This window comes from Thamnophis sirtalis, unplaced genomic scaffold (assembly GCF_051295495.1).
Source record: "Thamnophis sirtalis isolate CommonGarterSnake01/CBP01778 unplaced genomic scaffold, rThaSir2_p1.2 scaffold_9, whole genome shotgun sequence".
NCBI classification, from domain to species: Eukaryota; Metazoa; Chordata; class Lepidosauria; order Squamata; family Natricidae; genus Thamnophis; species Thamnophis sirtalis.
In genome coordinates, this window is record NW_028261389.1 from 2,014,546 (window position 1) to 2,040,446 (window position 25,901).

A 25,901-nucleotide genomic window follows, 5' to 3' on the forward strand; every position below is an offset into this window, starting at 1 on the left:
ACTGAACTAGGGAACGTCATCAGGGCTAAATACCAACCCACCCCTAACGATTGGAAAAAGAGCCTGGGGGGGAGGGAATTGAAGGAGGGCTTTACCCCACCCACCCCCCACCCCCAAAATACAACCCCAACAGTAAAGGGAAAAAACCACAATGCTGATTTTTTAAAAGCAAGTAAACTTTATTGCTGAGGGACAGGCCGGTTGGGTGCGAGATCGTTGCTCGGATTTGGCCACAGCTCCTCGTGGTGATGCCATCCCAGCCTCAGTGAACACACAACCTCAAAACACTTTACTTTAAAAAAAAGAAAAGAAAAAAGCGAGCGAGAGAGAGAGAAAGCCCCCTCCCCTGCCCACTGGGGCCCAGATCCGTGTTCCCCTTTTCCCCACATTTTTAATATATATATCTATATATTCTCCTTCCTCCTTTTCTTAAAAAACAGAAACAGAAACCTCCTGAGCTTTAGCCCCTTCACAGGGAAACAACTCAACCAGTTGAAACCAAAAAGCTGCGGGCAGAAGATTCGGGGGGGACGGGACACTTTGGATCTGGTTCTTGGAAGTTGGGTTGGGGGTCTCCTCCGCCCTTGGGGGCCTTTTAAAGCAGCTGCCTCCTTTTTGTCCCCCGGGGATCCAGCGGCGGCTGTGCGACTCCAGGAAAAAGAGGCAGCCGCTTTAAAAAGTCCCGAGCCCTTGCAGTGTTTCAGGAGAGCAGGTTCTTGATCCGAATCCGAAGCCCTGCCCACCATCTTTAACGGGAACACGGCTGCTGGGAAATGCCAAGATGCGTTTTGCATTTGACCCGCACTCGTCCTTATTTTTTTTTCTCTTCGCGCCCTCCACTCAACATCCCTTGGTTCCACCTTGATGTGTGTGGGGGGGGAAGGGCATGCGTGGGGGGGACCCCCTCGGCCCTCCCCGTCAAATCCTGCAGGAGTTTGGGAGCCACTCCTGGATTCCGCTTCCTCCATCGCTTCTTACGTCACCAAAGTCACTTTCCCTAAGTAAAGGTCATCTAGATTGACCCCCCCCCCTACGCAGAGCAGGCTGAGGACTAGCCCCCCCGTTTTTTTTTGCGGTTGTGGTTTTCTGGGTAAATCCAAATTAATGCCAGGCAGGGAGACACTTCCCGAGCAGTAAAAGGTACCCATGTGTCTCTTGCAAGCATCCTCCGTCCCTACGACGACTTCCCTTCCTCTCCCCCTTCCCAGACCGGCCTCGCTGGGCCCCCTGCACCCTCCCCAGCTCAAAGGGCATCCCCCTCCCACCCCCGCCACCCCCCTCCCGGTCCCCGATCCGCCTGGAGAAACCCCAAAAGGCCAAAGTCCAACTCAACGAGGCCGACGAATGTCCGAGAGTTGCATTTTCTCCCTCGCTCCCCCCGTTGGTCACTGCTGGGCAGGTGGAAGATGCCAGTTCTGGGCAAGGGAGGGTGGCGTGGGGCCAAGGGGGGGCGAGTGGGGCTCCGTCCCCCTCCTAGGGCACGCTGACTTGGTAGGGGCTGCCGGGCACGCCCTCGTCCCCCCACTTGACGATGAGGATGTAGTCCCCCTTCTCTTTGACGGTGTAGGTGACGCTGTACATCCGGTTTCCCATGTGCTTGACGTAGACCTCGTCGCAGGGGGTCTTGGGCCCATGGACGCCCACCATCAGCATGTTGGTGCCTGCGCGGAAGGACAGAACGGCAGAATCACAAGCGGCCCCTCAGAGGTCTTCTAGTCCAGCCCCCGAGCTCAGGAAGGAAGTCCCTGTGCCACTCCAGGCAAACAGCCAACCGACACAAGTGGTTCTCTGCTTATGGTTTAAGTATTTAAGTATTATTTAAGTATTTAATAAATTTATAGGCCGCCCAATCCCGAAGGACTCCGGGCGGTTCGTTTAGTGGCTGTTCAACGTGACAACGGGGCTGGAAAAAGTGACTTACGACCGTTTTTCACTGTTACGACTGTTGGACTGTTATAACCCCCCCCCCCAAAAAACCTGCAATTATTATTATTTTTAGTCAAAATTCAGACACCTGGCAACTGGTTCGTATTGATGACATATTTATGGCTCAGCCCGGACACTTGGCAGATGACTCAGACTTACGATGGTCGCACTGTCCCGGGGGTCATGCGATTCCCCTTTTGCAACCTTCTGACAAGCAAGGCAACGGGAAAAGCCTGATTCGCTTAACAACCGGGTTGCTCCCTTATCAGCCGCTGCAATTCACTCCCACAACCGAGGCAGGAAAGGTCGCACAACGGGGCGAAACTCACTTGAGCCAAGGGTTCTCGCTTAGCAACAGAAAAATTTGGCTCACTTGCGGTCGTAAGTTGAGGGCGATTTGTTCACCAGGTATGCCCCCCCCCCTCCACCAATGGATGGCATTTTGGAAAAGTACTCGAGAAAGAAGGTTTTATGAGCCAGGTCTGAAGTTCTGAAGACACCAAGGTGCCCCCCCCCGTCCTCCTCCGTGCCAGCCCTTCGCCCCCCCCGCCTCCTCAGCCCGCCTGGCACCAGGATACCCACCTGCCTTGCTGCAGTCCACGGTGAAGGTGTTCTTTTGGCCCACGAAGGCCTTGGTCAAGCCAGGGCCCCGGGCGACCACCTTGCTGGCATCCGAGGAGAACTTGGGCAGGGCGCTGTAGCTGCCACCCACCGAGGAGGTGGCTTTGGTGACCGTCTCCACCAGCACCGTGGAGGTCTCGTGGAGGCTGTGCCCACCGGACAGGCGGGGACCTGGGGGGGCAGAGAGAAGTGGAAGGGGGGAACGGTCACCCGGGATCATCTTCCCAGCGGGAGACCCCAGGCGGGTCGTGCATGGGATGGCGGCTCAAGTCTTAGATTAAAAACCCAAGGGATGTTGTTGTTTTTTAATGAGAATTTTGAAAAACAATCTTTTACAAAAATATTTACTTCCCTCCCCCCACCCTCTCCCCCAACCCCCCCAACCTTCCCCCTCCCCCCGACTTCCCAGTATAAATCTTTAACAAAAACAATCTAAAATACACTTAAAAAGAAAAAAAAGAGATAGTTAATAACGTCTTTCAATTGAGCTTTAGCTCCTGCTTGCTAGGCTAACTCCAGACAATTTATATCCTTCCTGCTCTTTAATCATAAACTATCTGGAATTTCTTAGTCCCGTATTTATTTTGAGTGTAATCAGTCCATCTTCCATCCAATCCATCAGTCCAGAGTCCTTGGGGATTGGGCGGCATATAAATTTTATAAATAAATTTTATAAATAAATAAAATCTTTTCCACTCCAGTTTATATCTCTCGTTTGAATGGTCCTTAAGATATGCAGGTATTTTAGCCATCTCGGCTAAGTTTGTTACTTTCAATGTCCATTCCAAGCCAAGGGATTTTTTTAATATCATCCCATAATCCTTTCTGAAACAATTTTGTGTTTTGTCAATGGAACCCCCGGAATATTTAACCTTTTTCCCCGAGCCTAAAAACCAGTCTTGGATTAAAGCCTTCAATCAGAGCTTCCCAACCTTAAGTCCTAAGCTTTTTTTCTCCTTTCCTCATCAAATGTTCTATATATATATATATATATATATTGTATTTGCATTTGTGCTGATAAATAAATAAAGGGAGACTAGTATAGATCTATTTCAAGCTATTTAGCTCTCATCAGCTAGCCATACCCTTGCTGGGATTCGAACCTGTGCTGTATTGCATCTTAGGCAGATGTGTTAACCATTAAGCCACAGAGTTCCTCTCCTTATCAGCTGAGCCAGGGAGAAAGGTATATATATATTTTGGGGGGGGGGGTGTCTTGCAGGAATATAACCAGATCATCAGCAAAAAACAACCCTGTGAGGTGGATAGGGTTGAGAGAGAGAGAGAGAGAGAGAGAGAGAGAGAGAGAGAGAGAGAGAGAGAGAGAGAGAGAGAGAGAGAGAGAGAGAGAGAGAGGGACTAGCCCGAAGTCACCCAGCAGCTTTCGCGCTTAAGGTGGAACTGGAACTCCCGCGTCTCCTGGCGACCGACTCAAAGTCACTTCGTTGGTTTTCAGGGCTAAGGCAGAACTAGAACTCCCCGTCTCCTAGTGATCGATCCAAAGCCACCCAGTCATCTTTCATGCCTAAGGCGGAACTCGAACTCGTATCCTCCAGGTTTCTAGCCCTCATTGTTAGGCCAAAACGGCCGTCAAACATATCCAAGTAATACAGTGGCGGCTTAAGGGGGTCGTATCCAGGCATGCAAAGTGTGGTGTGTTTCTGGGCACGGACTGAAGATCTACCCCCACCCACCCAGAACCAAGGTTTCAGGGAGGGGGGTTGTGGGAATGCTGGCCGAGGAGGGGGTCAGTGTTCTCCCCCCCCCCCCCCCCGGCAGAGGTCCCTGAAACCTCCCCACCCGCGAGGCTTCACTCACCCGTGATCTTGGCTTTGAAGGGGCTGCCAACGATGTGCTGGGGACCCCCGTACTTGATGGAAATGAGGTAGCTTCCGGGCGCCATGGGCATGTAAGTGACCTTGTGGCCCTCGGGGCACTCCTGGCAGTCCATCTGCACCTTGGAGGGCCCGTCGATGGTGACTGAAAGGGCCCCGGAGCCTGCGTTTCTGGTCTTCACAACGAACTCGGAGGAGACCCCTGCCGGGGGAAGGAGGAAGCAAAGAGAGGAGAATGGAGTGGGAGAAAGGAAGGAAGGAAGGGAAAGGAGAAGGAAGGAGGGGGAGAGAGGGTGAGTGGGAGGAAAGAAAGAAGAAATGAAGAGAGGGAGGAAGGAAGAGGAAAAGGAAGAAGCAGAGGAGGAGGGGAGGGAGGAAAGAAGGGAAAGAGAGGAGAGGAGGAAGGAAGGAAGGAAAGAGAGGAGAGGAGGAAGAAGGAGAGGAAGGGAAGGGAACTTGAGGGAGGTTCTGCTATTCATGGCTCTGCCAGCCAGAGCTGCCTCTCTTCCAGAGGCCTGCCTTCCCCCCACCCCACCTGGCAGGGCCTTACCTGTGGTTCCTCCCTCCAGGCCGGGGCCGTAGGCTGTGACGAGCCCGGGGTCTCCCGCCTGGCTCTGCTCGCCCACGCGGATGTTGAAGGGGCTGCCCGGGACATGCCGCCCGTTGAACCGGACGTCGATGGAGTGCACCCCGTTCTCGTGGGGGATGAAGCGAATGGCGTATTTGTCTGGGGGAGAAATCCAACAGGTCAAGCTCAGCAATCGGGTCTCTGGGAGGAAGCCCCCAGCCTCGAACCCCCTAATATCTTTCAGCCTGGCTCCCCCAACTACTTTTTTAAAGCCCCCTCCCCAATTTAAGGGTGGGCACCTGGCGTCACCCAGAACCTGGGAAGGACATTCGGACACTTTCGGGGAGCCTCCTGGTTTCCTCGGGTATGTTTTCCTCGGGCGACTGGCCCACCTTGCAGGGTGGGTGTAAAAAACAGAGCCCAGAGGGACATGCGTGGCCTCTCTGCACCCTATTTTGACGGGCAGAGGCACCGTGGGCCGGCCCTTGGCTGTTTCCAGGCCAGAGCGAAGCACCCTGCGGGCTGGAATCCGACCCACGGCCTTTAAGTTTGACACCCCTGTCCTAAGCTAATAAAAAATGGGGGTGGGGGTGCTGAAGATGGCGGGAAGGGAATGTATCTGGACGGCCTCACTTTGCAACGACGGTCTCACACAGGGGTCCCCAATGCCAGGTCCGGGAACCAGCATTTGGCCGCGACATGCCAGAAACCGTTCCGCGCAAAGAAGCGAAGGCCCATCCGTGGGATGCAGGAGGTGCACGAAACCCCGTCCCCATCGGTCCACGGGAAAGCCTCTCTCTAGGGATCCCCGGTGCCCCCACCACCCTAAGTTGGCACGCACCGCTGTCCAACTCGGAGACGTAACACTCTTCGACCAGGCCGGAGGGCGTGTGGACTTTGGCATCAATCACGCCGCGAGCTCCGTTCAGCTGCACCGCGAAGGTAGCTGGCTGGTTCACCTTCAGGCCAGTTTCCTGCCCCTCAAAAAACAAACCCCAGCACCGAGTTACGATTCACACCCCGTACCAGGCGCCAACCTCCCCCAGCTTCCTGCCAGGGTACAGGTAGTCCTTGATATACGGCCGTAATTAAGGCTCAACGTTTCTGTTGCTGAGTGAGACGTTTGTGAAGTGAACCCGACCCATTTTATAAGTCCCTCTCCCTTTCTCTTTCTTCTTCTCCTCCTCCATCACTCCTCCTCCTTCCCCCACTTCTCTCCTCTCCTTCTTTCCCTTCTTCTCCTTCTCTTACATCCCTCCTCATACTCCTCCCCTTCCTGTTCCTCCTTTCCACAAACCCTTCTCCCTTCCAGCACTGATTGTGTTACCCACTTGGATCCTGAGACGAAATGTCACAACTACTCGTTTTTATAATATCTACAATATTCACAACTCTATTACTTTCTAAATATATAACATCTCCTTTTGTTATACTTTCTATCTATTCATTATGCGTTGATTTTGCATCTCTTTCTCTTCCAACCCTTCTCCTTCTTCTCCCCTTCTTCCTCCTCCTCTCCACAATCCCCCTGCTTTCCTAGCCCTGATGATGTTCCCTAGTTGGGTCATGAAACGTCTGAAAGAAAACCACCCAGCTCAGAGAGCACCAAGGACCCCACAGTTCTCCCCCCTCCTCTTCTCCTCTGCAAACCCCACTCCCTTCTAGCACTGATGATGTTATCTATTTTGGTCATGAAATGTCTCCAAGAAAACCTCCAAGCTCAGAGAGAACCAAGGACCCCACAGTCCTTTCTTCCTCCCTGCCTCCCTCCCTTCTAGCACTGATGATGTTCCCTAGTTTGGTCACTGAAACATCTGCCAAAAAACCCACCCAGCTCAGAGACCCCCCCAGGACCCCCCAGTTCAGCCCTGAGCTGCAACCCTTCTCCTCCATCGGCTACCTGGAGGCTGGTGACGGTTAGGCGCCGGGCATCGTCCGAGAGCGAGGCCACAGGGACCACAAATGGACTGTCCGGGATGTGCTCATCGTTGAACTTGATGGAGACCTCGTAGTCACCTGGCGGAGGAGAGGGGAAGGAAGGAAGGAAGGAAGGAAGGAAGGAAGGAAGGAAGGAAGGAAGGAAGGAAGGAAGGAAGGAAGGAAGGAAGGAAGGAACCTCTGAGCTTTCTCAAAAGCCCAACTTTGATCTCGTTTTAAAATCGTTGTAGGCCCTGGGCACTTGGGCCTGGCTTGACCCCAAAGTATCCCGATAGCTACCTGGTTCTTGGACCACGTACGAGACTCCGCAGGATCCGTCCTTCCGGTCCTCAAAGGCAATCTCGGCCTTGCTGGGACCCTCCACCGCTATGGAGAGACCCCCAGCCCCGGCCTCTCGGGTCCAAATGCTGAATTCAGCTGGGAAGAGAGCAGGGAGTCAGCAGAGAGTCAGGGAGGGAGGGAGGGAGGGGAAAGGGAAGGAGGAGAGAGAGGGAGGGAGGGAGGGAGGAGAAAGAGGGGAGGGGGGAAAGGGGGAGGAAGAAAAGAAAGAAGGAAAAATGGAAAGAGGATAGAGAGGGAGGGAGGAGAAAGGGGAGGAGGGAAAGTGGGAGGAAGAAAAGAAAGGAGGAGAGAGGGAGAAGGAAGGAGAAAGGGAAGGAGAAAGAGGGGAGGGAGGGAAGGAGGAGAACGGAGGGAATGAGAGAGGCAAAAGGGAAGGGGGAAAGGGAGGGAGGAAAAAAGGAAGAAGGAAAAATGGAAGGAGGAGAGAGGGAGGGGAGAGAGGGAGAAGGAAGGAGAAAGGGAAGGAGAAAGAGGGGAGGGAGGGAAGGGAGGAGTAAGAGGGAAGGAGGAGAACGGAGGGAATGAGAGAGGTGAAAGTGAAGGGGAAAAGGGAGGGAGGAAAGAAGGAAAAAGGGAAGGAGGAGAGAGAGAGGGATGGAGGGAGGAGAAAGAGGGGATGGGGGAAAGGGGGAGGAAGAAAAGGAAGGAGAGAGGGAGGGGAGAGAGGGAGAAGGAAGGAGAAAGGGAAGGAGAAAGGGGAGAGAGGGAGGGAAGGAAGGAGTAAAAGGGAAGGAGGAGAACGGAGGGAATGAGAGAGGCGAAAGTGAAGGGGAAAAGGGAGGGAGGGAAGGAGGAGAGGGAGAGGAGGGAGGGAGAAGGAAGGAGGATGGTGCCACCCTTACCTGGCACGCTGGCCACGCCCCTCTCCAAGCCAGGCCCCCCTGCGTGGACTTTGTGGGAGCCCCCTTCCCCCAACGGCCCCACGGTGAACTGGAAGGGGCTGCCGGGCACGTGCTGCCCCCGATACTTGACGTTGACGGTGTGGGGGCCCATCTCCTGGGGCACGAAGCGCACCGAGTAGGCACTGTCTTCTCCCTCGATGATTTCCGCTTCGGCTATCTTTCCCGAGGGACTAGTCACTTGAGCGGTCATGGCTTGGAGTCCGGCCTCCCCTGTGAGGGACAGAAAAGAGCACAGGATGGTCAGGCAGTGAAGCCGGACAAGGCTATCCACCCCCACCCCCTGAAAAGCCCCCCACCTCCCTTCCTCCCCAGCCATGCAGTCTCTTTCAAACATGCTTCTAGTCCTCAAGAAGGCTGAGACTTCAGGGCTTCCGGGTTTTTTTTTCAACACCGGGGGGAGCTTTTTGCTTGGTTCTTGGACCTCCCAACTTTCGTCACGCCTGTCCTTCATTCCGTGTTGAAAGACACGTCAAATAATTTCCCGCCAGTGCCAAAAACACACAGGAGCAGAAATCGGAAGGGATTCAAACGTTAGTAGGATTCACTCACAAACATCTTGATTAAATATCTTTTTTGGGGGGGGGGGAGTGTTTAGCCAACATTTAGTAACAGAGACATTTGTTGGATCGAGGGCAAAAACACAGCACTCTCAAAAGCAGCATGCATAGAAGATACCAAATGTGAAATAGCAGAGTTGGAAGGGACCGCAGAGGTCATCCAGCCCAACCCCTTACTAAGGGTGGAAACCCTACACCATTCCAGACTAATAGCTGTCCGATCTCTTCTTTAAAAAAAACCCCGTGATGGAGCACCCATAACTTCTGGTGGCAAGGCGTTCCACTGGCGAATTGTCCTCCCTGCTCGGGTGACATGACCACAATTTTGGGACGGTTGTGTTGTAAAGCAGCATTTTGCTTCCAATTTCTGGCGAAAACTCGGAGAACAGTGGGTTTGGCTAACCACGGTGGTGCTCACTTCACAACTTTCACTCACTTAACGACCGTCATGAGAAAAGCCATCCCATAGGGTCCGGGGACGTGGTGACCTGCTTTACAACTGTCACGGCTTAGAACCGCAATCGCCAGGCTCGCATACGGTCGTATCTCGAGGACTAGCTGTGTTTACACGGTCAATAACTTGGGGCTTTTTTTAAAGCGCTTGAGACATTTCAGCTTAGCCAATGGGTTGATCAGATCAAATTGGAAACCACTTTCCCAATCTGGACAATTTTAAGCAGTGTGGACTTCAACTCCCAGAATTCTAAAGCTTGCTGGCTATGGAATTCTGGGGGTTGAAGTCTAGAATTCTGGGAGTTGAAGTCTGGAATTCTTGGAGCTGAAACTGGGAATTCTTGGAGCTGAAACTGGGAATTCTGGGAGCTGAAGTTGGGAATTCTGGGAGTTGAAGTCCAGAATTCTAGAGGTTGTAGTCTGGAATTCTGGGAGTTGAAGTCTGGAATTCTGGGAGTTGTAGTCTGGAATTCTGAGAGTTGAAATTAGGAATTCTGGGAGTTGAAGTCCAGAATTCTAGAGGTTGTAGTCTGGAATTCTTGGAGCTGAAACTGGGAATTCTGGGAGTTGAAGTCGGGAATTCTGGGGGTTGAAGTCCACCCCACTTAAACTTGCCAAGGCAGAGAAGCATTACTCGGAATGGAGAGATAAAACTATTCCAAGGAGACAAAGCCGGGGGAATCTTCTCGTGTGGCGCTGACCCACCCCTCACATTGACCTCCAGCCCAGTGGGGGAGCCCTTGTGCCAGTCCAGCTCCTCTTCCTGCCTGAGTGAGGCTGGCATGCAATTCACACACCGCCGTGTCCTCCCCCCCCCACCATGCTCCCTGGGGGTGCAAGGCCCACGGGCACAAGCGAGCGAGCGCACGGCACACCGGCGAGGCCCACGCACCCTCCTGGGTCCGGGCGATGCTGCCGAAGGAGCCGAGGCTCTCGCGGCCGAGGAACTCGCCGAAGACGTTGTGGAAGGGGTCCCCGCCCACTTGCGTGGACTCTTCCACCCGCACCTCGCGCTTGGTCTCCCCGCCGCGCGTCTTGCTGATCTCCGTCCGCTCGGTGCGCGTGTAAGTGTGGCTGCTGCGTGTGAAAGTGCGGGTCAGACGCTCCTGGGCCGAGACCATCTGGAACCAATTCCCTGCGCCAGCAGCCACGAGGGGGAAGAAGGAGGGAGGAAAGAGAAGGAAGGTGGAGGGAGGAAGGAAGGAGGTGGAGGAGGAAGGAGGAAGAGGAGGAGGAAGGAGGAAGGAGAAGACGGGGAGGGAGGAGAAGGAGAAAGGAAGAGGAGGAGGAGGAAGGAAGGAAAAAGAGGAGGAAGGGGAGGAGGAGGCAGGAGGAGGAGAAAGGAAGAGGAGGAGGAAGAAAGAGTAGGAAGGAGAAGGAGAAAGGAAGAGGAGGAGGAAGAGGAAGAAAGAGGAGGAAGGAGAAGGAAGGAAAAAAGGTGGAGGAGGAAGGAGGAAGAGGATAAGGAAGGAGGAAGAGGAGAAAGAAGAGGGGGAGGAAGGAGAAAGAGAAAGGAAGAGGAAAAGGAAGAAGGAGGAGGTAGGAGAAGGAAGGAGAAAGAGGTTGAGGAAGGAGGAAGAGGAGAAAGAAAAGGGGGAGGAAGGAGAAGGAGAAAGGAAGAGGAAAAGGAAGAAGGAGGAGGTAGGAGAAGGAAGGAGAAAGAGGTTGAGGAAGGAGGAAGAGGAGAAAGAAAAGGGGGAGGAAGGAGAAGGAGAAAGGAAGAGGAGGTGGAGGCAGAAGGAGATGGAGGAGGAAGGAAAAAGAGGAGAAGGACAAAGGGGAGGAAGGAGAAGAGGAGGAAGAAGGAGAAAAGAGGAGGAGGAGGAGGAAGGGGAGGAAGGAGAAGAGGAAGAAGGAGAAGGAGAAAAGAAGAGGAGGAGGAGGAAGGAGGAGGTGGAAGAGGAAGGAAAAAGAGGAAGATGAAGAAGGGAGGAAGGAGAAGGAGAAAGGAAGAGGAGGAGGAAGGAAGAGGAGGGGGAGGAAGAAGAGGGAAAGAAGAAGAATGAGGAAGAGAAGGAAGAAGAAAGGAGGGGAAGGGGGAGGAGAGGAGAGGAAGAGAAGGAAGGAAGGAGAAGGAGGAGGAGGAGGAGGAAGCCAGTTAGAAAGTGGGACAAAGAGGTTGGGGGATGCCATAGCTTTGGAGTGGGGCCACCTTGGACCGCCCAGCCTTCAAAGGATTCCCTCCTGGGGGGAGATGCCCCAAATGTACCCAGCTTCTCCTAACTCAGCGCCAACCTCTGGAGCACCTGAGTTTCCAGCTGCCTCCTTACCTGGGATCTTGAGGTTCAGGTCACAGGTGCTGCCCACGGTGGCGATGGAGGGCGCCTGGCGCCGGCGAGTGATGCTCTCTTCATCCGTCCCTCTCCGGTCACCTTCACAGTGAAGGGGCTTCCTGAAAGGGTCAGCAAGGCTAGTGGTTATCTCAACAGCCTGGAGCCTCCATCCCAGCCGGCAGCTGAAGGACGCAGGGCTGCTGCAGCTGGGGAATCCTGGGAGTTGAAGTCTTTAAACTCACCCAGGTGGGGAAACACTGACCTAATCTCCCCATCCCCCCCACCCCAGTTTTCAGCCTGAGAGCTAGAAACTTGAAATTCGCCCACAGGTTGGGACGAGGAAGCCGGGGACAGACGGACAGACATACCTGGCACGTGTTTATCGGCGAACTTAATATTGATGATGTAATTTCCGGGCTCCGTAGGCGAGTAGGTGACTTTGCAAGTGCCCTCTTCCATGTCTTCACAATTGATGTCCACTTTGCTGGGACCCTCGATGGACAGGCCGAGACCCCCGTAGCCTGGAACCCATAACTCAGTTTATTCTCCCCGCAAGCTTTGAATATCAGCTTGTTGAGGAGGAGTGGGAGTGAGGGAATTTGGGAGTGGGGGTGAAATGAGGAACCAGCTTAGCATCCCTTACGTAGCCACAAGCAAACTAAGTGCCACCTCCCTTGAATTCCAGGGAGCCTCATCTAACTCCTAGGAGGTGCCCTCTTCTTTGGGGCAGCCCCTGAGATATTGGAAGTCTGCTATCGGATTACACGGAGTTAGATGATATGTAGCCGTAACAAAATTCTTTCTAGAAAGTCATGGTCATCCTTTGTCTCTGCACCTGGCCGGAACTGGATGGGTGGAATCAGTTGTTCCACTGATTAATTGTTCTAACTGTCAGGAAATTTCTCCTTAAGTTCTAAGTTGCTTCTCTCCTTTATTAATTTCCACCCATTGCTTCTTGTTCTGCCCTCAGGTGCTTTGGAGAATAGTTTGACTCCCTCTTCTTTGGGGCAACCCCTGAGATATTGGAAGACTGCTATCATGTCTCCCCTGGTCCTTCTTTCTATTTGAGCCGCGCAGTGGTTAAATGCAGCACTGCAGGCTACTTCAGCTGACTGCAGTTCTGCAGTTCAGCGGTTCTAATCTCACCGGCTCAGGGTTGACTCAGCCTTCCATCCTTCCGAGGTGGGTGAAATGAGGACCCGGATTGTTGTTGGGGGCGATATGCTGACTCTGTAAACTGCTTAGAGAGGGCTGAAAGCCCTATGAAGCGGTATATAAGTCTAACAGCTATTGCTATTGCTATTGCTAAATTAGACATTCCCAGTTCCTGCAACCGTTCTTCCTATGTTTTAGCCTCCAGTCCCCTAATCCTCTTTGTTGCTCTTCTCTGCACTCTTTCTAGCGTCTCCACATCTTTTCTACATCGTGGCGACCAAAACTGGGTGCAAATATTCCAAGTGTGGCCTTTCCAAGGCCTTATAAAGTGGTATTAACCCTTCACGTGATCTTGATTCTCTCCCTCTGTTGATGCAGCCTAGAACTGTGTTGGCTTTTTTGGCAGCTGCTGCACACGGCTGGCTCCTATTTAAATGGTTTTCCACTAGGACTCCCAAGCTCCCTTTCACAGTTTTTACTATGTTTGCAGCCTCACAATCTTTGTCACAACCTCCCTTTCCTCACCTGCAGTCCGGGTGTCGACGATGAATTCAGACATCTCGAAGGTGCGTCCTTCCACCAGCCCCTTACCAGAGACTTTAACCTTGCTGGCGTCGCCGATTTCCGACTGTCCCACCATAATCTTAAAGGGGCTGTTCGTGACGTGTTTGCCACTTTTCTTGACGCTCACCACGTGCTCCCCAACTTCCTTGGGGGTGAAGGAGATCCCTGGAGAGAGACAGAGGGCGAAGTGAAGGGGGTGCAGGACCAGGGCAAAGGGGGGGGGGGCTTGGGGCAGTTGGCAACCCCAGGACAAGTTTCACCAAAGCCAGGAGCTTTTTTCATCAAATCGAACAGACTGCCAGGGAGGAAGGGAAGGGAACTCCCAGAGAATTCTGGGAACCACCACCACCAGAAACCCCATTCCCTTCTAGCATTGATGATGTTCCCTGGTGTGGTAATGGAACGTCTGCAAGAAAACTACCAAGCTCAGAGAGCACCAAGGACCCCAACACTTCAATCCTGACCTACAATTACTCTCCTCTGTTTTTACTCTCTTTTTAGGCATACCAGATCTGACTGCAGAACTCCCAATGTCCACTAGGAGCAGCAAAGAGCCAGTGGTGGCTTCTTTTTCTGTCTCTCTGCTGCCCTCTGGCTGCCTTCCTGGTTTGCACAGCTTGTAATCTCTCTGCAGCTCCAGAGGCTATTCCTCCTTGAACGGCTGCGTGTCCGTCACCGCAAAAGATGGCTCACCGATATGGCGGTTGGGCAGGCGCTTGAGCAAACAGGGCTCTTCGTTCCCGGACGGGGCCCGGATGCTGGCGGTCAAGAGGCTCAGGTCACTCTCGGTGATCTTCAGCGACACATCGGTGGAAGTGCCCACGTTCAGCTGGGAGGTGCGCATGGAATCGTCCCCTGGGCCAGAAGAAGGGCGAGAGAGAAGCGGTCAGCTTTAGGGGTTTAAGACTTCCCTGAAGTATTAGAACGACTGCCTTTTCCCAGTGAGAATGGGGCCTCGGAGGTCTTCTAGTCCACCCCCCCCACCCCACTTAGACCCTACACCATTCCAGACAAATGGTTGTCCCGTCTCCTCTTCAACACCTGCAATGTTGGTGCACTCACAACTTCTGGAAGCAAGTTGTCCCACTGATTAATAGGGTGCTGCAATGTTAATTCTGAACAAACATCTGTAACATAGAGGTCACAGAATATTAGGGTTGGAAGGGACCTTGGAGGTCTTCTAGTCCAACCCCTTCCTCAAGCAGGAGACCCTATACCATTTGAGTCAAATGGCCGTCCAGGCGCTTCTTAAACACCCCCAGTGATGGAGCCCCCACAACTCCTGGAGGCAAGGAGTTCCACTGGCGAATTGTCCTCACTGTCCAAGGAAATTCCTCCTTAGATCCAGGTGGCTTCTCTCCTTGATTAGTTCTAAATATTCCAAATATTTGGAAGGCTGCTATCATGTCACCCCGAGTCTTTCTCTTTGTTCAGACTAGCTACACCCAGATCCTGCAACCGTTCTTCATACGTTTTATGAAAGAAAATAATCAATAGATCAATAAATCAATAAATCAATAAATCAATAGATCAATAAATCAATAAATCAATAAATCAATAAATCAATAAATCAAATCAATAATTTGATAAATCGGTAAATCAGTAAATCAGTAAGATAATAAATCAATAAATCAGTAAATTAATAAATAATAAATTAATAAATCAATAAATCAATAAGATAATAAATAAATAAATCAGTAAACTAATAAACTAATAAACTAATAAATTAATAAACTAATAATAAAATAATAAAATAATAAAAAAACAAATCAGTAAATCAATAAATTAATAAATCAATAATGAATTGATAAATTGATAAATCGATAAATTGATAAATTGATAAATCGATAAACCGATAAACCGATAAACCAATAAACTATTAAACTAATAAACTAATGAAATAATAAAATAATAAAATAATAAAATAATAAAAATAAAATATAATAAAAGAATACAATACAATACAATACAGTAATAAAGTAAAGTAAAATAAAATAAGGAAATGTGATAAAATAACGAAAGGAAAGGAAATAAGAATTAAATATAAAAGCAGGCGAGGTTGGGGGAGAGGGGGGGGCAGGGGGCTCACCTGTGATCTTCGCAGTGAAGGGGCTGCCAGGAATGTGCTTGTCGTCAAAGCGGACGATGATGTTGTAGTCGCCAGGAGCGGTGGGCAGGTAGGAGACGGTGCAGGTGCCGTCTTTATTGTCCTTGCAGGTGATTTCGGCCTTGGACGGGCCCTCCACGGCCAGGGACAGGCCTCCTGTGGGAGGGGCAGAGAGGCGGGTTAGCTTCAAGAGGGAAGACTAGTTGTAATCCTCATTAAGTGATGAGAGCAAAGTTGCTCCTTGTCTGCTTCCTTGGGGAGGAGGTGGAGGTGGGGTCAAGTGGGGAATTAGCCTGGAATCCTTACGGGGACACAAGAGGGCAAGATCTGATTCCACCGAATGCCTTTCAGCTTCATCTGACCTTTCCAGGGTGAATTTAGCAGTCTGGGAAGATTCCTGTATTACAGAACAGGTAGCCCTCGACCACAAAATCCCCATTTTCCCTAAGGGAGACAGTGGTTAAGTGACTTTTGCCCTATTTTAGGACTATTCTGTTGCCCTCAATTCGGGTCTGACTGAGCCTGGTGCCGAAGCCAATGATGGGCGCCAGATATGAGGTTTTCTGATTGCTTTTCATTGGGAAGGAAAGGAAAAGGGTTCCTGGTCAAAAGGCCAAGAACCAAGAACAACGGATGAAGGAAGCATCAGGCGTTTTCACTAAAGGAGAAGGCGGGACAAGGTGAGAGAACAAGAAATACCCTCCAATAAACATTTTAGCAATCATTCTACAAATCGTTCTATTGGTCTCTAGCTGTGCCATTCCTAAGCCTTGGCTAATGAAAGCTCCAGGAGTTTCCTAACAGGGGTTTCATTTGCTGCAAGCCATCCCTAACTTTTAGCTAAGGTCTCTGCAAATTGTCTAACTACCCATAATGGTTCCACCACAAAACCGCGTTCGACTAAAGCGCGCTCGATGAAACCGCGTACCTGACGTCATCACAGCGCGACGAAAAAAGTACGCTGTGAGCGCTAAGCCTAAAATTAACCCCTAAACCTAAACCTAACCCCCTAAACCTAACCCTAAACCTAACCCTTAACCTAACGCTAAACCTAACGCTAAACCTAACGCTAACCCTTAACCTAACGCTAACCCTTAACCTAAACCTAACCCTAACCCTTAACCTAACCCTAACCCTAACCCTTAACCTAACCCTAACCCTTAACCTAAACCTAACCCTAACCCTAACCCTTAACCTAACCCTAACCCTTAACCTAACCCTAAACCTAACCCTAACCCTAACCCTAACCCTTAACCTAACCCTAACCCTAACCCTTAACCTAACCCTAACCCTAACCCTTAACCTAACCCTAAACCTAACCCTAACCCTAACCCTAACCCTTAACCTAACCCTAACCCTAACCCTAACCCTAACCCTTAACCTAACCCTAACCCTAACCCTAACCCTTACCTTAACGTGAATCGGCTTGCTTTCAAAGCGCTTTTTAAAGCGCCCTTTTTTCTCCGCGGTCCCTGTTGTCGCGCTGCTGATGACGTCAGCGACGCGCTTTAATCGGGCGCGCTTTAGTGGACCGCGGTTTTGTCGTGCCACGCCCATAATTGCTATACAAACTTTACACATGCCTATTTCCTGTTGATAAGTATCCCTTGTTCTTGCCGGACAGACCCTGAGAATTCCAGTCTTCCTGATTTATTTTCAAGTGCTACAGGGGACTCACCTTCGCCGGCGTCCTTGGTGACGATGGTGAAGGTCGCGGGTTTGTTGACCATGCCGTGGCTCAACCCCGGTCCGTAGGCGCTAACGTGGCGGGCGTTGATAGCGTCCACGTAAAATTGGAGGGGACTGCCTGTTTGGGGGGAAAAAAGCAATGAACTCAGGGGCCCATCCCATAATCCTCGGCAGCCTGCCCTTTTCAGACAGGGGGCAAGGAAGAGCTGTGGGAAATAAGCCAATCTTTCTGAAAGTCCTGGAGTTGGATGGGGAACTTAGAGGTCATCTTGTCTAGGCGCCTGATCAGGGTGGGAACTGGTGAAGCAACTCTGGCAAGCGGCCATCCACATTTCCACTTAAAAAGGATCTATTTTGTTTAACAAACTATAGTTTAATAAAGTGGGTTTAACGTAACGTGTGCACCCAGATATAGTGTGTTTTCATTCTTCTTGATGTTGGTTATTTTAAGAGAGGTGGACTCCAACTCCCAGAATTCCCCAGCCAGCATGCTTTAAGATGGCTGGACTTCAACTCCCAGAATTCAATTCAATTCAACTCAATTTATTAGATTTATAGGCTGCCCAATCCCGGGGAACTCCGAGCGGCTTACAAAGAACAAGAAAACAAAAACAAAATAAAAATAATTTAAAAATTCCCCAACACGCATACGTTCTGATCGGGGCTGGGCCCTACATAATAAGGTCAACAGCCCCAGGCCTGCCGGAACAGCCAGGTTTTAACAGCTTTTCTGAAGGCCATGAGGGTGGGTGAGGTCCGGACCTCTGGGGGTAGCTGATTCCACAGGGTCGGAGCAGCCACAGAGAAGGCTCTCCTCCGAGGCCCCGTCAGCCAGCACTGTCCGCCTGACGGCATCCTAAGGAGGCCCACTCTGTGGGACCTTATCGGCCGTTGGAAAGTATGTGGCAGTAGGCGGTCTCGCAATGGACTAGCTGTAGTCTCCGAATGCTTTTCAAGGGTAGCCCCATGTAGAGCGCGTTGCAATAATCCAGCCTTGAGGTGACAAGGGCCCATATGACTGGAGAATTCTGGGAGGAAGTCTACCCATCTTAAAGCCAACGTTGAAAAACACTGATCTAAACTTAAATTCTAAACTTCTAAACTGCTCAGTTTTCAGCGCCTTGTAAAACCTTTTGACCGGTGTCCAAAGCAGCTGATTTCATACCACCTGCTTACTTGCCCAGGGCACTGCCAAACCTAGCCCTGCATTCACACAACCTGCTAACACGGGTTGGGGTTGGCTCTTGAGACGTTCGGGTAGCGAATGTTAGCCCAGCCTGGTTGGTTTGTTGGCTGTGTGCAGGGCACGAACTGAGAAAAACGGGTGAATTCAGAACCTGGGTAAAGCACGTTGTGTGAATGCAGGCGTTTACGCTCCCCAGGTATCAACCTGACCCCGTTCGCTGCCTCTTCCGCCAATGCCCACCTGGAATGTGGTTGCCGTCATATTTGATGTCCATCTCATGCAACCCCTTCTCGGTGGGGGCATATTTGACCGTCACTGTCCCGTCCTTATTGTCCGTGATGTGGGGACGCGCCGTCTTGCCGGAAGGCATCCTGACCTCCCCTGCAGAGCAGGAAGAAAACAGGTGGATGAGACCCCCCCCAAACCACGGTGACTTCCATCCCGAAGAATGGGACTAGCCAGGCGTGAGAAACCTACCCAAACTACAACTCCCAGCAGCCCAGGTTGGCCGAAGTGAGGGATGCTGGGTGTTGTGGTTCGGAAACATTTCCCACTTCTGGGCTGAGAATGGGACTAGCCAGGTGTGGGGGGGGGGGGAACCTCCACCCCCAAACTACAACTCCCAGCATCCCAGTCTGGGCAACAGTGAGGGATGCTGGGAGTTGTAGTTCGGTAACATAGCCCGTTTCTGGGCTGACTTCAACCTATCTATCGAGAGTCGAAGGAAGGCTGCTGTACAGCAATTGGAAGCGGCAGGTGAGGGAGGAGGAGCTAAACCTGGGCGGGGCTAGAGGTGGGTGGGGCTGGCAAGATTTACCTGGCTGTCTGCTTTTGGCTGCCCCACCTTTTCTCCCCTCCCACTTCAAAGGAGCCAGCTAGAAACCCCCCAGCCCAGCCCTAGAGCTCTGTTTCCCAGATATATATATATATATTTTTTTAAATCAATGCCTCCAGATGCTACGGTATTTTCCAAATGCATCCTGGGAAGGAATGGAACAGCGGAATGTAGGTTTTCAACAATGGTTCATTGTGCAGTTCCCAGAATGCACTTGTGGGAGGAGTGTGTGTGTGTGTGTATGTGTGTGTGTGAAATCCACAAACCCCACCCTAAGAACGCAAAGAGAGCTGAGGTGGCGCAGTGGTTAGGGTGCAGGCCACTTCAGCTGACTGTTATCTGCAGTTCGGCTGTTCAAATCTCACCGGCTCAGGGTTGACTCAGCCTTCCGTCCTTCCGAGGTGGGTGAAATGAGGACCTGGATTGTTGTTGGGGGCGATATGCCGACTCTGTAAAACGCTTAGAGAGGGCTGAAAGCCCCATGAAGCGGTATATAAGTCTAACTGCTATTGCTATTGCTAAAGGTAGACTGCCTCTAGGTGTGGAAGTTCTACTTTCGCCCCTCCCGAATGCTGAGTGAATGTTGAGTTTTACTGTTTAATTTATTTTTGTTCACATTTCTTTTTGCACTGTCCTACACTCCCTCTCCTTTTTGATTGTAAGCCGCCCTGAGTCCCCTCAGGGAAAAGGGCGGCCTATAAATGTCCAATAAATACAAATACAAATAGTTCTATTGAGCTAGCAAACAACCACCAAGAACCAAGACTCCCACCCTCTCTCTCTCTCCATCTCCGCTTCGGCTCAGCCCCCTCGGATCCTGGCCCCCCTCTCTCATTTTTCCCTTGGGATGATTGATTTCATCTCTTAAACCGGATTTCCTTTACTTCATTTTAATCCAGCCGTCTGGGTATTCAAACAGCCCATCGGTGTACAGGTAAAATGGGGAAACCTTAAAACCCCGGATCTATAAATGCCTATGGAGATTCCGTATATATAAACTTATTTAGAGTTTTATTTGAACACAAATATAACAAAGGCAACAGTAAAAATATTGGGTTTCTGTCGTGATGGACTCTTGCGATGAGCCGATTGACAGATGATGGAAGCAGTTGGCTTCCTCCCATAATTGGGGCTTACCAGGGGTTGTGACACTAAATATATAAACTTATTTAGAGCGTCAAGGATGAATGACGCACTCCGTGTTAAAAGTTAATTAAAAATCATGGCATCCCGGTTCCACTGAGACCTTGGCAGGGAGTGGCAAAGCACCGAAAATGTTCCCCTTTTAAGGGGGATTTCTCAGCGCACATTAAAGTTTTCCCCCCAATGCCATCCCTCTGCTAAGCAACTAATTCCCACACAACACTGTCGAACTATTTACTAAGCCTGCACTACTGTTAGACTTCTCATCCTTCCTATTACCTATCTCCTCCCACGTACGACTAGAACCTTGTTGCTTGTATCTTTACGATTTATATTGTACGATTTTGATTGCTTATTTAGCATCCTATGACTATCATTAAGGGTTGCATCCTATGATTTACGATGAATGCATTTTTATGACGATCATGATTTATCACTAATAGCTTGTATGTACATTGAGAGCATAGGCACCAAAGACAAAATCATGGTTTGTCCAATCACATTTGGCCAATAAACAATTCTATTCTATTCTCTGTTCTCTTCTCTGTTCTCTTCTTATTACCTTCTCTGCTATTTTCTGTTATTCTATTCCTATTTTCTATTCTGTTCTACTTTCTCTTCTCGTCTTTTTCTCTTCTCTGTTATTCTCTTCTCTATTAATTTTCCATTCTATTCTCTTTTCTCTTCTCTTCTCATTCTATTCTATTCCATTCTTATTTTCTATTCTATTCTCTTCTACTCTCTTCTATTCTATTTTATGTTATATTCTATTTTCTCTTCTTATCTCTTCTCTGCTATTCTCCTGTTCTATCTTATTCTATTTTATTCCTATTCTTCTCTATTCTATTTTATGTTCTATTCTATTTTCTCTACTCTTCTTATTCTCTTCTCTGTTATTCTCTTCTCTATTAATTTTCTATTCTATTTTCTCTTCTCATTCTATTCTATTCCATTCCTATTTTCTCTTCTCTTCTGCCATCTTCTCTTCTATTTTATGTTCTATTCCATTTTCTCTTCTCATCTCTTCTCTGCTATTCTGCTGTTCTATTTTATTCTATTCTTCTCTATTCTATTTTATATTCTATTCTCTTTTCTCTTCTTATTCTCTTCTCTATTAATTTTCTATTCTATTCTCTTCTCTCTTCTCTTCTCATTCTATTCTATTCCATTCTTATTTTCTATTCTATTCTCTTCTACTCTCTTCTATTCTATTTTATGTTATATTCTATTTTCTCTTCTTATCTCTTCTCTGCTATTCTCCTGTTCTATCTTATTCTATTTTATTCCTATTCTTCTCTATTCTATTTTATGTTCTATTCTATTTTCTCTACTCTTCTTATTCTCTTCTCTGTTATTCTCTTCTCTATTAATTTTCTATTCTATTTTCTCTTCTCTTCTCATTCTATTCTATTCCATTCCTATTTTCTCTTCTCTTCTACCATCTTCTCTTCTATTTTATGTTCTATTCTATTTTCTCTTCTCATCTCTTCTCTGCTATTCTGCTGTTCTATTTTATTCTATTCTTCTCTATTCTATTTTATATTCTATTCTCTTTTCTCTTCTTATTCTCTTCTCTATTAATTTTCTATTCTATTCTCTTCTCTTTTCTCTTCTCATTCTATTCTACTCCATTCCTATTTTTCTCTTCTCTTCTACTCTCTTCTATTCTATGTTCTATTCTATTTTCTCTTTTTATGTCTTCTCTGCTATTCTGTTATTCTACTTTATTCTATTCTTCTCTATTCTATTTTATGTTCTATTCTCTTTTCTCTTCTTATCCTCTTCTCTGTTATTCTCTTCTATTAATTTTCTATTCTATTCCCTTTTCTCTTCTCTTCTTATTCTCTTCTATTCATAGGTGACCATAAAGCAGTCACTAAACGTACGTTTGTAACTCAAGGACTACCTATAATGCAGAAACTCAGAAGTGATTCCAAGACAAGGTGGCTCGACCCACCCCCACCCCCCCCACCCCAAAACTCCACTCTGTGCTTCCACATCGTGGTCCCCCTGCCCTTTACACCCCAATCCCCAGACGGACGGACAGGCTACCTGTGATCTCTCCCTTCTGCACGGCGAAGGGGATGACCAGATTGAAAGGCCGCAGCATGGCGTCCACGCTCTCCGGTGGGGCGACGGGTTCATCCGTGGCCTGGCGTGGAGGGGAAGAGAGGAAACGGGGGAGGGTGGAGGGGGGAAAAGAAAGAGAGACTAAGTCCAGATAGAGAAGGAAGGGGCCCGAGAGAGAGAGAGAGAGATCGAAAGAGCACCCCAAGTGCGAGGCAAACTGAAAAGAAAGTGTTGGAAGCCGAAACAATCTTGGGGTTCAGAGGCTGGAAGAAACAGGGCTGGAAGAAAGGAGACCAATGACCCCCCCAAAAAAAAACCCAGAGTCCAGGACACACTGAAAGGGCGTTTGGGGGCATCCAGGATTAGTGGCCCCTGCCTTGACAAAACAGCTGGACTTCTACCATTGCATTCAGCTAGGCACCGCACAGGTAGTTCTCGAGTTACGACCACAACCGAGCCCAAATTTTCCATCGCTAAGCGAGGCAGCTGTGGCGTGAGCTTTGACCCATTTTGCGACCTTTCATGCCATGATGGTTAAGTGAATCCCTGCCCTTGTTAGGTTAGTAACATGGTCGTTAAGTGAATCCGGCATCCCTCACGGACGTTGTGGGTGGCCGAAGTGGACCCCAAGACACTGCAACCGTCATAAATACGAGTCAGTTGCTAAGAGTGTGAATATTGATCACGAAGCCATGGGGATGCCATAATGGTCACAAAGGTGAAACGCGGTCCTGTCCTGGGATGAAATTCAAATTTTTTTACTACTGGTTCTGTGGGCGTGGTTTGGTGGGCGTGGCAGGGGAAGGATACTGCAAAATCCCCATTCCCTCCCGATCAGCTGGGACTCAGGAGGCAGAGAATTGATGGGGGCGGGGCCAGCCACAGGTGGTAATTGCTGGTTCTCCAAACTACTCAAAATTTCTGCTACCGGTTCTCCAGAATTGGTCAGAACCTGCTGGATTTCACCCCTGTCCCAAACCATTCTGAACAAATGGTTGGCCAATCTCTTCTTGAAAACCTCCAGTGATGGAGCACCCACAACATCCTTCCACCCACAACGTCTGGTGGCAGGCTGTTCCACTGGTGAATTGTCCTCACTGTTAGGAAGTTTCTCCTTAGTTCTAGGTTGCTTCTCTCCTTGATGAGTTTTCACCCGTTGCTTCTTGTCCTGCCTTCAGGGACTTTGGAGAAGAGGTTGAGCCCCTTCTTCTTTGGGGTAGCAGCCCCTCAAATACTGGAAGACTGCTATTGTCTCACGCTATCAGACCTCTGGGAAGGGGGAGGGAGAAGACAAACGTTTGAGGAAAACCCAAGATTGGAGCTTGGCCTTGGCCAGGGGCATCTGCAGGACATGGCCAAAAAAACTCAAAACGCGGCTGAAGGCGTGCAACGGAAGCTCTCTGTGTTGCCCATCAAAAGTTGGCAGAGCTTCAACGGCACATTGTGGTCGCCTTCTTGATTCCTTCCGCCACATCAAAGTCAGGTTCTACATTTAGGCAAGAAAAACCAAATGCACAGGTACAGTATAGGTGGTACCTCGCTCAATAGTAGTAACTGTGAAAAGGGATCTTGGAGTCCTAGTGGACAAGCATTTAAATATGAGCCAGCCGTGTTCAGCAGCTGCCAAAAAAGCCAACACAGTTCTAGGCTGCATCAACAGAGGGAGAGAATCAAGATCACGTGAAGAGTTAATACCACTTTATAAGGCCTTGGGAAGGCCACACTTGGAATATTTGCATCCAGTTTTGGTCGCCACGATGTAGAAAAGATGTGGAGACTCTAGAAAGAGTGCAGAGAAGAGCAAGAAAGAGGATTAGGGGACTGGAGGCTCAAACATATGAAGAACGGTTGCAGGAACTGGGAATGTCTAGTTGAATGAAAAGAAGGACCAGGGGAGACATGATAGCTTCCAATATCTCAGGGGTTGCCCCAAAGAAGAGGGAGTCAAGCTATTCTCCAAGGCACCTGAGGGTAGAACAAGAAGCAATGGGTGGAAACTAATCAAGGAGAGAAGCAACTTAGAACTAAGGAGAAATTTCCTGACAGTGAGAACAATCAATCAGTGGAACAGAAATTGCCTCCAGAAGTTGTGAATGCCCCAACACTGGAAGTCTTTAAGAAGATGTTGGGTAACCATTTGTCTGAAGTGGTATAGGGTTTCCTGCCTAGGCAGGGGGTTGGACTAGAAGGCCTCCAAGGTCCCTTCCAACTCTGCTATTGTATTGTATCCTGAGGACCCTCTTGGCTTTGGACATGAGGGGGAGGGGAACCCTCCTTTCCGAGACAGAAAGAGAGAGAGAGACGGTGAGAGGAAACAAAGGTAAGGAAGGACCCAGTCCTGGTACCCAGTGTGGTGCGAAGCCACCAGGGTGGCGCATCGGGAAGTGCTGGTGAAGCTGGTTGGATTCACAGGGCTGGTCAACCTGAGGAATGGAGTCGCAGGCCTGGCGGGAAGCAAGGGAGACATCAGCGGATGGTCCTGATTGCATCTGGAGAGCCCTTTTCACCCCACAACCTGGCTGCATCGGACAGCGGCTGGGATAGAGATGGACAGTTGTGGGGTGGGCCCCCAAACACAGCCAGAGGAGCCCCGGGTGTTGTTCACCTCTGATAAGTTTAATTTCTCTTGAGTATTTATATATATGAAAATCCTCCTTAACTTCTAGTTTTTAACTTAATTAGATTCTTTTTATTAATCTTTCTTTCTTTCCTCCAGCCACCTATACCAGGGGTCAGCAAACTCTGGCTCTGGAGCCGCATGTGGCTCTTTCCTCCCTCTGCTGCGGCTCCGTCAGTGGTCGGCACCACAATTTTGAGAGGAGCTTCCGGGGTGGGGGGGGGGGGAAGAGAAGCACAGTGCGCCAGGGGAAGACTCTATGGTAAGGGGAGGGTTTTCCAGTTGTCTCCACAGGGCTTCCGGTTAGGACAGGTAGAGGAAAAAGGACGCCGCGCTAGGAGGAGACTCTATGGTGTGGGAACTGAACGTCCGGTCAGCAGCTCCAGAATTGAACAGGGGGCTTCCGGTTAGGACCTTTGTGGCTCCCGGCGTTTTCTTTTCTGTGGGAAACGGGTCCCAATGTCTCTTTGGGTGTTTAAGTTTGCCGACCCCTGACCTATACCATTTCCCCCATGTCTGGAAATGTTCTGTCTCTTCCTTCCTGAATTTCTTTTGTTAATTTGTCCATCTCGGCCCAGTCCAGAACCTTTCATATTATTTCATCCTTGTTGAGTCCTCCGGGATTGGGCGGCCTATAAATCTAATAAATTAAATTAAATTAAATTTGGTATCAGTTTATTTTTCCATTTCTGAGCCAAAGCAACCCTCGCCGCCGTAATTATGTGTAGAATTAAATACAAAGTCTCTTTTATATATATAGTCGTCACTATTCCTAATCGGGACACCTCTGGTTTCCAATCAATTTGGACTCCTGTTATCGACTCCAACCAATTTTTAATCTTTTCCCCAATACTTTTTGGCCACCTGACATGTCCACCATGTGTGGCACCAAGGTGGCGCAGTGGTTAGGGTGCAGTACTGCAGGCCACTTCAGCTGACTGCTTTCTGCAGTTCAGCGGTTCAAATCTCACCGGCTCAAAGGTTGACTCAGCCTTCCATCCTTCCGAGGTGGGTAAAATGAGGACCTGGATTGTTGGGGGCAATATGCTGACTCTGTAAACCGCTTAGAGAGGGCTGAAAACCCTATGAAGCAGTATATAAGTCTAACTCACTGTTTCTC

The 25,901-nt window shown here is 49.6% G+C and overlaps 1 protein-coding gene across 1 annotated transcript in view; it reads right to left on the reverse strand.

Annotated features, from left to right (window-relative positions):
* Positions 1–1,252: 1,252 nt before the first annotated feature.
* FLNC (filamin C) overlaps positions 1,253–25,901 on the reverse strand; it is a 70,140-nt gene continuing 45,491 nt past the window's right edge. The window contains 18 exon segments of the mRNA XM_087722516.1: positions 1,253–1,661; positions 2,509–2,718; positions 4,366–4,584; positions 4,933–5,109; positions 5,792–5,930; positions 6,851–6,966; positions 7,168–7,305; positions 8,073–8,342; positions 10,035–10,277; positions 11,413–11,493; positions 11,496–11,534; positions 11,784–11,936; positions 13,096–13,299; positions 13,828–13,989; positions 15,224–15,397; positions 16,920–17,048; positions 18,357–18,497; positions 22,147–22,246. Of these exon segments, the coding sequence (XP_087578642.1) occupies positions 1,474–1,661; positions 2,509–2,718; positions 4,366–4,584; positions 4,933–5,109; positions 5,792–5,930; positions 6,851–6,966; positions 7,168–7,305; positions 8,073–8,342; positions 10,035–10,277; positions 11,413–11,493; positions 11,496–11,534; positions 11,784–11,936; positions 13,096–13,299; positions 13,828–13,989; positions 15,224–15,397; positions 16,920–17,048; positions 18,357–18,497; positions 22,147–22,246 (2,883 nt within the window). The 3' untranslated portion in view covers positions 1,253–1,473.